General features: G+C 42.1%; 1 protein-coding gene across 1 annotated transcript; it reads right to left on the bottom strand.

Moving 5' to 3' along the window:
• Positions 1-432: 432 nt before the first annotated feature.
• On the bottom strand, positions 433-10,166 carry LOC134096163 (natterin-3-like). The gene is made up of 3 exons (XM_062549915.1): positions 10,000-10,166; positions 8,651-9,254; positions 433-619 (listed from the first exon to the last, which is right to left on the bottom strand). Exons 1-3 carry the CDS (start codon positions 10,130-10,132, stop codon positions 433-435), a joined length of 924 nt encoding a protein of 307 aa, XP_062405899.1. The 5' UTR covers positions 10,133-10,166.
• Positions 10,167-11,798: the final 1,632 nt, after the last annotated feature.

Here is an 11,798-nt window from a genome sequence, read left to right as displayed (position 1 = left end):
CTGACTGCACACATGTATAACAATATCACTTTATGTAGAGCACTGAAACACTTCCGTGATGCTAAACTGACTGCACACATGTATATAACAATATCACTTTATGTAGAGCACTGAAACACTTCCGTGATGCTAACCTGACTGCACACATGTACAGTACATTACAATATCACTTTATCTAGAGCACTGAAACACTTCTCAATGACAGAACACTGGTTTGCAGAGGAAGAAGACATGTTTTATTAGCACATTAACAACATGGTGTAATACAGCAGTTTTGAAATGTTGGCTACAATTTTACACCACCTCTTCATTTGACAGAAAATACACACATAAAAGCATTTTTTATTTTGGCTGTCAGAACATTCTCCTAAATTGTGCTGCCGTACCCATACTTGACATGAGAAGGACATCTTTGTGTTGTATATGGGCCCCTTATTCACAAGGCTTGGGGTTGATCAAAGGCTCACAGCGCTCCACCTCAGCCCGATAATCTGCAACCTGCACACCTTTATAAGTGCCATAGATGGTGGTCCACTTGGTCTCGCTGTTGCTGTAGGTACGGCCAAGGAGACCCTTGTAAGGTATGTCTGATGTGAATCTCCTGCCTTGCATGTTAACTCTGCAAGAGTGGTTTGGAGGTACAGTCACTGTTACATCAAGGCTAGAGGTTATAGATTGTGTTCCTGAACTGGTCTCAAAAGTCTCCTCTGTGCCAATGGTAACGCTAGTTCCAACTATTTCAGGGATCCCAGCAGAAATAGTGGTGCTGGTTGCAAGAGTCATGGAGTAATTAATCTCCCAAGTGTTTGTTTTTGTTTCGGTTGCAGAGAGTGTGACTTTCATGACTACACTATTGCACTCCTGGTTGGATACAGTGTTTTGATCCACAATGAATGGGGGAGTCTCTATGATATCGGCTTGATCAATATAATACAGTGGGTACGGGTTGAGAATGCACCTTCTCCCGCGGGACTCCCGAAGAGATCCCGCAGGCCGTCAAGCCGATTTTTTTCGAGGCTAAGGCAATGTACCCAAACAACCACCAGGTAGCAGAAAGTTTCATCCCGCATTTCAAAATGATGAAGACCGCATATCCGTCAATAGTCGACTCCTTAATCTCATTTAATCATTACAATGAAGGTGATGACTGGCGAAATTATTCAAACGACGTTTCAATGAACCATTGTTGAAATGAATGAAAATGGTTATAGAAAATCGCCTACAGCCTAACGCCGACACAGCTGATTCTTTGATTGATTCTAAGCTGTTTTGATGTAGGGGATGGGTAAACTGGCGCCCTACAAACATGTTACCAATCAAATGTAATATTAGTAGGACTAGTCTACTTAGACACTTTAGTCATAGGCAACGTTGCCATGTTAATTTGGGCTAGAAGTGCTTGCTTGTGGTGGCGCTCCCAGTTGTGTGGCAAATTTGTCAGCAATCAGCTTAAATGTCAAATCATATTTATTTCTCTTTGTCGCCATGGTATTGGGGGAAACGCGGAGAAACAAGACGGTCAGTCCTCGTATTTTTTCTTCGTGTTTCGTTAAAAGAAATATATAGGTAATAGTTAGTCTTCTTCCGCATTGAACAGATAGGCTACGGGACGCTCTTTGTTCCGTATTTTAAGGAACTACTCAATGCACACACACTACAATGAAAAACACACAAAGAAATCGCTAAACGTATAGCCTACAACCAAATGACACTTTAATGCAGCGTTTCTCAAACTATGGGCCGCGAAACGTGGAGACTGCTGCTGGTCCGCGAGACATGGAGTGAAATTAGGTCCGGTGATCTGATAATTTGCTGCGCAATTGACCAAGCAACCGCGGACCGACAGAAAAAGAAAGCAAACGTTGCTGCGGAAATGCTTGCTAATTTGATGTGTTTAAACATAGAGCCATATAATTAGGTGTGTCTGTTATTATGATAATTTTCGAGCATAACTGCTTGTCCATAGCTCAGTGACAGGTGTTAATAGCCTTGCCATAAGCACTGCTGCAGGCAGGTGCTTCTTTTATTATGCGGTTAGAGCATAAGCGCTTACTCATACAGACTATGGGCTCTATTATCAGGATCAAATGGGCATTGTCAGAAGTCACTCGCGGCATTTTCTTTGGGGGCGGTCCCAGCGCAAAAGGCTATAATGACTGCGTGAAAAGTGAACATTGCGCTCAGCGCAAAGTGAAAAGGGGTTGTCTTAATTGAGTTAATTAGTCGTGGGTGTCTTTTGGGCGTAGCATGCAATAAACCAATTAGATTTCACACTCTCATTCCCTTTAAAAGCCTGGCGCATTGTTCAATGGTCTGTTGGTATTATCATGGCGGAGTTACCTGGGCGTCTACTCCAGAAGAGACCGACTTGCTCGTGCGTGAGGCATGATGGGCGGCGCGTAATGGAGACTTGGGAAGGCTAAGCCTTTCCAACTTTTATGCTGGGAAATTGTGCAAATAATGTACATGATGTGTGAATATTATTTTCTAACACTGATTGTTCCGGTCCTTGATGATGATTGGCTGAATCGCGTTCAATGCTGTTATAAAATCCAACATAAACATACACCTTGACCGCATTTCATTAATGCACTACCACAACTTGCACAAAAGTTAAAGTGGCTGCGTCTCGATGTTGCATGGTAACCATTCATATGGAGGAAATATTTATTGGCGGAAGAATGATTATCTATGAATACGTCGACGTATAGTTACCGTTTTAGAAAAGCAATAAGCCACACGAGTCCGTAGTTTAGGCTACACTGATTTTAGAACAGCTAAGGGGGGTTTTAGGCACTTGCCTACGGTCTCTCGGGGGGCTTCTGACTTAAATAGATTATTTCAGAATGAACGCAGCAGCCGCAGCAGTAGCCAGAAGCCAGCTCTCACTATTGATCATTATCATTATTACCTTTCCTTTGTGTGTGTGTGTATTGACACCAAATTGGCATGCCATACCGTACCCACCCGATATGCACAGCATCCCATTAGCTGCCTGCCATCAGGCTATTTACAATCTTCTATTTTAAGAAAAAGTCAGTCAACACGTTATCAAAATTAACTTAATGCGCTATAGAGCTATATCCACGCGCACACATTTCGTCTGAACAGGAGAGATTACGCACGCAGGCGCGCAACTAGGCTACGTGTTGTTTTCTTTTACTCCGCTATCAGCACACAATGTGAAGCTAATTCACTAACTCAATAGCCTACTCATCATGGATATCGCAAGTTCTTTAAACAAACAAAACAGAAAGGATGGAGGATGGAGGCAGCTAGAGAAGTTATTCCAGATGAGCAATAACAAGGTAGACAGTTGCCAGAACACTACAGCTGTTTAATGCCAGACGTTAAAGGTATGCTAGAACAAAACTAACTGAAGGTAACTTAGCCATAGGGCTGTGTAATGTTGTCTAAATGAGCAGGTCACTGTTAGACGTTACTGTTGTATTATTGCATGTGGATGTTGTTATGCTATGTATGCTACTTTTTGCTGACCAATACACGAACCTAAAACCGAGAAACGGACAAATATTATTTAATTATATTCGGGCTGCGCGCGCTCCTGCTGATGAAAGAAGTGCGCACTGTGCACTCTTCCATATCCCCAAGCCTCATGCGCTCATATAATAGCCTTTCAGCTATGCACGAGTGATTTCCGACTATAGGTTTTTCCTGGTCAGTGGCGCACTTACTTTCTTCATCCATATATTAGCGACTGGCGAGCTTTGCGCCGGACCACACCTCTTCTCTTCACTGACACGCCCGTTAGGGCGCAATATCATCTCCCATTTAGAGAACGTACATTTGCGCTGGACAAATGAAGGATGCGCTCGCAGAGAATAGTAATTAAAGGTTGCGCCAGTCGCGAAAGCTCATTGCCCGGTTGGCATGATAGGGCCCATTAACTCAGGGACAGGTGCAAAACCACCAACTGGGATGGATCGAAGGGCAAGCAAGCACTGCCACACAACGTGAAGGCCTTTGTGTTGTCAACACTAAACAGAAAGTTTCCTACAATGGGGAGAAGTGGCCGCAAGGACTGCATCGATAAGATCAACGAATACAGTAATCAGGGTTCGTACGGGTGCTTGGAATCCATGAAAATGCTTGGATTTTAATGTGGTGTTTTCAAGGTTTGAAAAATGCTTGGATTTGGGGTAAAGTGCTTGTGAATGCTTGAAAGTGCTAGGCCTACATATTTCTCGGCAGTCTGACTCAATAGACCAATTATTAAATGAAGGGAAATAAAATTAATTTGCCGTCTATTAGGGCGCGCGCTGACAATGACGACGGGTTTGGTGCTTCTCATTCATCACTCCGCAAACATGTCCGTTCGCTAGTCTTCTTCATTGAAAGTGAAAGCAGACGTGTGTTGATGAATGTTTGATGCAAGTCCGATGTGTGTGGTGAACTATTTGTTTCTTAGCAGAAGCCATGAAACGGTAAAGGTCAAATTATTTATTTAAAGATACATCATTTATGAAGTCGTTTTGGCTTTGCCACGCGTTCGCGTCCAGTTTGACGTGTCTGGATTTTCCGATAATGACAGCAGCGATCTCGTGATGCTGTATTGACTTTTAATTTATGCGCGTGTAAGTCTAAGCTATTGTGCTTGAAGTTAGCTGTGACCGACTAGCCTACTGGTTTTCATCGTTTTAACCACAAAGCCTGTCGACTTTGGGTCTACTAAATTGTTTAGTTAACACCTTGTCATTTCGCGTTTGTCCAGCCGTTCACCTCCGTGCGCCCCATGTCATTCAAAACATATTTCGGGATAGCCATCTCACTATGAGAAAACGTATGACAATAGTGCTAAGATATTAACACGTTGGCATGCTTGGTAAACACCAGTCTTGCACATAATATTGAGCTGATTTTTTTTAGTGGAAATGGCTTACTGTCGCATTGTGCTGATAGATGAAAAAAGTCGCCTATTTAAAGGCACAGTCTGAATTTTAATCATACCTCTCCATTTAGTGTATGCACTTGAACAACTAGTGATGAAGCATATAACAGTAGGGCCTGCCATTTATTTTAGGAGGAGGGGTGTGGGACATGATACTTTGGAAGGAGAGGGAGTGGTGCAATTTGATTTTCTTTGGAGCAACCTCTTCAAACAGCATCAATATCAATAGGCCTATGGTTCACTATCAGGACTAGAGGACTGTAAGGGGGCAGGCTATATGTGATCAAGTAGGCCTATATCAAAACATGTAGTCAAAATTATAACTTTATGTTGATTTAAGTTGAAACAAAACATGTTATGAACATGGTTCTACATCATTGTTGGCAAAATGATCATGATAGCCTACATATTTCAGCCATATCTGGTTTAGTCTTGAGTAGGCCTAGGCTACTTTGCTATAAATGAGTTATAGACTTATATAGACTATATTGTGGTATGTTATAATGTTTGAAATATATGTATCACAGTTTATCAATAGTTCTCATAAAAGTCATCAGATGTCATCATTTAAGGGGGTATTTTTCAAAAATTTCTCCCGGGGGTGCTGGGTATATTTTCCTCTTTTTTTGTCCTATGATAGGCTATATGAAATATGGTGTGAATCAATCCATGTTGTTCAACATTATCGAGTGCTGTCAGTAAGAAAAAGAACAAGGAAATTTGATATGACATAGACCAAATAGAGCAGCAGCAAACACTAATGAAATGGTTCCATTTTCTATGCCCCATTCAGTTAACCTAATGATAGCTGCTGGTTATATATTGGGCTTAGATTGTATCAAATTTTCTGGTTCTTTGTCCTACAATGACCTCAAACAACAGGACTTTGGATTTGTTCACACTCGATTTCGGTACTGGAAAACTGGTCTTGAAAGTCCTTAAAAAGTGCTTGAATTTGGCCATGAAAAAGGTGTACGAACCCTGAGTAATGTTTTACAACCCAGCTGGTATCCGCTGTTCATTCCGACATATCCCCACTCGGCGGTAGGCCTAGGCCTATTTAACTTTTTTTTTTTCAAACAACGTGCCATTCCGACATGAGGTCATTAATAGGCTATTAATGTCATAACTATTAGGCTATCATTAGGCTTACTATGCATGGCTGTAGGCAGCTATGAGGCCACTGAGATCTGGACCTCATCGGTTTTGAGAGCTGGAAATACATGTGTTTGCTAAATATCGGTTGTTGTGCATGTTGCGTTCGCGACTCGGGGAAGTGAAAGCAGTTCTGTAAAGACATTGGAAGTTTTCATGGAGATCATCTGCGCCGCGCCGCGCAGCTGTAGCTGATTGTAAAAGCCGATTGGAAATACATAAGTTTAGAGCGAACGTTTCAACTATGTTTGCCATGGTAGACAAAAACACTCAAATAAAACAATAGCCTAAAAAATAACTGCATGCGTAATGGACACGGCTCTATATCCTAAATAATTTTCGAGGTTCGCCATTTGGTAATATGACCTATCCTTACTGACAATAATTTAGATTGAGCACAACTACAGTTGCACGAAGGCAAAATACAGTCCTAAAAGCCTATTCTATATAGCCTGGCCAATATTGTAGATGTGCAAAAGCAGCATTTGCGTGCGTGCTTGCCGGTGAGGTGTAGCCTACAAAAATGAGCATAACATCTGATTATTAAAGTATGGCTATAGGATATAGGCTAAAGAAGAGTTGGTTTAAAATTCAAGTGTAGTAAAAAAGTTTGTGCCACGTCCGATTTCGCAAGTGATGTAGGCTACGTTTAAACATCGACAAACGTCTGTGAGACTACCCATTTCATGAAGAGCAATTGTCTTGTGCGATCATCCCCCCTCCCCCACACTTGTCTAACCAGTTCACTAGACATTATAGCCTACCTATATGCGGCATTGAGGACGATTGCCTTCCTCCCCCCTCTCTCTCGACAGACACTTCCTGACACTAGGGCTCGAGATCATGACATCAAAACTTCGCGGGCACAGCCACATTGGCAGCTTCACTCCTTAGTTTACTATGGATTACTATGGATTTACTCCCGCGTTTTAGTGTGTTCATGTTACTTAGTTTTTGCCTTCTTGGTCGTATGTTGCTGTGTAGTGGGGTGTAACAGTGCAACCCACGATCGCAAGAGGAAAAGAATAAATCGCTACTATATTTCTGCTTCTTGTCTTGTGCATCTGAATGAATGGATATTACGTTCAGTGCGCTACCAAATGGCGGCGATATTCCTAGAATGCAAGGCGTGTGCCCGAGCCCTATTATGTAAATGTAAAAATGTGTGTGTGTGTGTGTGTGTGTGTGTGTGTGTGTGTGTGTGTGTGTGTGTGTGTGTGTGTGTGTGTGCGCGCTGAACCACGAATTCACATATTAACTTTTCTTTTCAGCAGACATCGCAATCATAAAAAAATCGCAAAACTTTTTAATAAAATAATGCCTCTTGTCTTAATGGGTTCCGGAGGTTCGTAGAGTAAGTTTTGAACCCGGATCGCTGACGTGTGATTAAGATGCCTCAACCAGTTACGCCACAGTTCGACTGTCAATATCTTCGCACTTAGCCAAGAAATATAAAGGATTCAATCAGTCGAGTTCATTTATTTGCGGCATGCACTTGAAACGCCGATCAAAAGTTCTGACATGTTAAACTTACGTTAGTCATTAATTCACCACATGATAAAATGCTGTTATATTGACGCACAGTAGCCCACGGTAGTCTATGTCTATCTCTGAATCAACATGAACATGCATAACTAGATCCATATATTCTAAGTTGCTAGAAACTTCTTTTGCGGAGCTAGGCCTACTAGTCGATGGTTACAATGAATCACCCTCACTGCCCTATATCGCATATCTGACCATCCATTGTTACAATGTTACAAAATGCGCAATCTTCTCCATGCATGTAGCCTACGTTATAAGTAAAGTGACATGATAGGCATGTAGGCCTATTAAAGATATTTCTGTTAAATACATTTTATTTTCAGTTGTCAAAAGTGGTGGGGACAAAATCTGTGATAAAGTGCTGGGTAAGCTACCCAGCGTCGCCGGTTAAAATGAACATGCCTCCGTTTTAAAATAGCCTATAGGCCTACACATTTCTAAGTATTCCTAGCATAAATGTAGCCTAAATGTCCATCTTGTCCATCTCTTTCGTCTTCGCCTTGACAATAATAGCCTATTCACGGAAATGCGGTCTTGTAACCGTAATGAATTAATGAATTAATCTAAGGTTGCCTATCGAGTCTTTCAGGTTGAATTGAAGGCTTCTAAAACCATTTTCATTAATTTCAACGATGGTTTATTGAAACGTCGTTTGATTATAATTTCGCCAGTCATCACCTTCATTTTAATGATTAAATGAGACGGATTAAATGAGACGGATATGCGGAGCATTTCTCTCCCTCTCCATTGACCAAAACGTTGCTCTGGCATCTTTGCTGGACTGACTGAGTTATAGGCTACGTCGAGTGAGAGAGCCAGCTGTGAGGTAGGCTGTAAAACATTCGAAAACTCTGAAACTGCAATCTGACATGCCGATCGTCATGTCTCTTTTCTCCGCTTGTCACCAGCGCGGTGTCCTCGGGTTTTTCCATGAGCCGAACCTTCATATTATTAGGGCGGTCTATGTTGCCCCCTTGCGGTTGCAGTTTTCCCGATGCTTCGGGAGTCCCGATGTGCGGGAAAGAAAGGAGCATTCTCAACCCGTACCATCTGTACTCTACATTTTTGAGCTCCTGTGAATATGGGCTTGAATTAATTACCAAGGCCTGGTAGGATTTTTTATACCATATAGATTTCCCATAGACTACCCCATCTTTTACTTTTTGGATCCAAGGCAAATAGAATGCATCATTACGATGTAGCAATCCTAAACCATACTTGTTTTTTGCAACATAATGCCCATCGTCATTTGTACCTGATCTGACTGAGTGGGTGGGAACAGACCCATGAGATCCCTCTATCCACTGCAGGAATACAAAGTCATCTTTGTTCACAAGGACATAAAATCCATTAGTCTGCCACAAGTTAGGATAGCGTGGGAAAAAACAATAAGCACCATAGATGCTACTGTAGAACCCCACCTCAGTCCCACTTGTTGGCCTGCACACATAGTCGTAGCGGCCGGTATAACCGTTCCAAATGCCCACTGCTCCATTGGGGAGGGAGTGGTCAAACAACTGCCACTCTAGATTGGGGTTGTCCTTGAAGATGTACGGAGGTGACGAGGCAGCTCTAGTGCTATTGGGCTCAGAAATGGCACGGGTGGTCATATTAACAGTTGAAGGGGCATCGTCCTCAAGGTTTCCTAGAAGGAGAGACCAAAAACACAAGGCTTAGTGATCTATTCCAGATAGCCTACGGATGCAACCAGAGCTTCAAATATGCATCATGATGCAGGGAAAATACCCCACTCACCACTCAAGTTTAAATATACTCTCATTGTATGCAAGCCGTCCACCCTTTAACCAATGTTGTATGTTGTGTACTATGATTTAAAGCAGCTACTGGTCTGATTGTCTTGTACTTCTGTCTTGCAAATGTTTGATAAGATTGTGGATTTCTGAATTGAAATCTGTAAGCACATTTATGACCACTGGCTCCTACAACTGATTCGATATAAGACCATTCACAAAAGCCACATCAAACAGACAGAGGAACAGACGTTTCTTCACATTGCACCCAAAGTAGCACTAACAACTACCTTCATGCCACCTGGACCTGTCAACCAACTCACTCCTGGATCACAGTCACCAACACTTTTCTCCATCTTGGACAGCAGCATCCTGCTATCCCCATCAGTCTGACACCTCAGAAGTACCACCCCAAATTACAAAAACCCATTTCCCGTCTCTAACTATCGCTGTCTTTCAAAAATGGAAATCATGACTATCCTGCCACGTCATTAGATCAATTTCAACTCAGAATATTATATAGGCCTACAGAAAGAACAACTACACAAAAAAGAGCTATTTCAAGAAACAAAATAAAACTTTAAAATTATAAATGAATGGGGTGTGTGTGTGGGGTGGGGGGGGGGGGGGGGAACTTACCGACGAAGCGCTCTATGACCTTTTCCTTGGAAATCTTAGGAACATGCGCCACTGTATTGTTGGGTGTGTCCAGGGCAATGGTCTTGTCCACAGCAAGGACCAGAGCAATGAGAGCATGCAGGTAGGACCCCATCTGAGAAATCTGAGGATTGTCGGTACAAAAGAAAGAAGAAAAACAATCAGTTTTCCCTATCTGGAGTTGCTGCAGCCAACAGCTAAAGGAGCTAGGCAGCTACAACGCTACACACTGGGGGCATGAATATGGGGGCTCGTGAACATGCCCCCAGAGTGTAGCACTGTGCTGTAGCTGCCGCTCCTTTAGCTGTCAAGGGCACGAGCCTGGGAATTAAAGCTACAACTCTTGTGAATCCTGCACACTAGCCCAGCTCCTTAGCCTCTGCACTACCAGCACAGAAACAGTGGGGACGTTTGGAGATATGGCCACTCATGGAATGCCCCTTGTCCAGTCAGAAATGAACAAGAGGGCGATTACATGCAACTGTACATACTGTAGCTGCACTGACACTTTGAAATTAAATGCCAAAACGAGTTTATTTTAATTTTCTTTTTGGCAGGAATGAATTTAATCGAGTCAGTACCTTTCCGGAAATGTCACTGCTGCAGCTAGCAACGCGTTAACAACATTTTAATAACATTTCCGGAAAGGTACGGACTCGATTAAATTCATTCTGGACTCTCTATCCGACCACATAAAGACGTGGGGATACTTCGGTTTGGCTTTAGGGACCCTCTACTCACTACCACGTAAGTGTAGTGTTGGTTGGAACAGTAGAAGAGGTATAAAAATAGCGTTTTGTAGCGGCGAAAGGACTTGCCCCGGTCACTTCCAGGCTAACGAGTTTTGGCTAAAAACGGTGAACTCGAACATTCTCAAAATACATCCGAATGACATGATTTTGGTGTCAACTCAACGTATGTACTCCCAATAGTCCGAAAAATTGATCTAAAGTGCATTTCACTCCGGATTATCCCTTTAACGAAACACGGCACATGCTCGTGACTGCCACCCCTGGCGAAATCTGCATCCGACGTAATCCGTCAATATTCAATGTTTTTGGTGAGTAAACTTTAGTACACAACCACTCAATGGATAGAATGAGAAGATATTTCCAAATAATAGAATGAAGCATTTGCATTTCGTAGATGTTTTTGCTTACCACATATCTTGCTAGTCATAGTACAAGCTAGCTATCCTAATGCTCTAATATACCAAGCCTCTCGAAGAAAACATGTAATGTCTGTTTCTTATGGTTATTCCATTCGTGTATTCTGCAAATATAGCCAAGGAGACGTTTTTTTGTTGTTGTTTTTTTAAGCCAAGGTTATCCATTTAGCCTATTCCTTTCGATGGGTAACGTTACCAGCTAGCCTAACTAACTCAAGCTTCTCTTGAACATTAGCATGTTCTTCCTTCACACTGACCATCGCTGTCTGGTGATGATTCAATATTAATTCAGATTAGAAAGGGTGAAATATTTATTTTCACTGTTCGAGCCAAAAGTGTATTTTAACAAACGTGTAGTGTTACTTTACATTAGGCTACAACCTACGTGTGTGGCAAGTAATGTGTACATAACTGAAGGATTTTATTCTGCTGACTATTTGATGCTATCAAAGACTCTTCAGTAGCCTACTTCCTTTATCAACCGTCTCTGAGGCCATTCATTTAGATTGTTAATACGATATGATCCAATTAAGCATATCTATGACTTAAGCCTCACTATGTTTAGTATCGTAAGCAGTTCCACAGTGCTAGACCTCATTCATTGAAATGTATC

Source organism: Sardina pilchardus, chromosome 11 (assembly GCF_963854185.1).
Source record: "Sardina pilchardus chromosome 11, fSarPil1.1, whole genome shotgun sequence".
In the NCBI taxonomy this organism is placed as follows: Eukaryota; Metazoa; Chordata; class Actinopteri; order Clupeiformes; family Clupeidae; genus Sardina; species Sardina pilchardus.
This window is presented reverse-complemented; position numbering and strand designations above follow the sequence as displayed.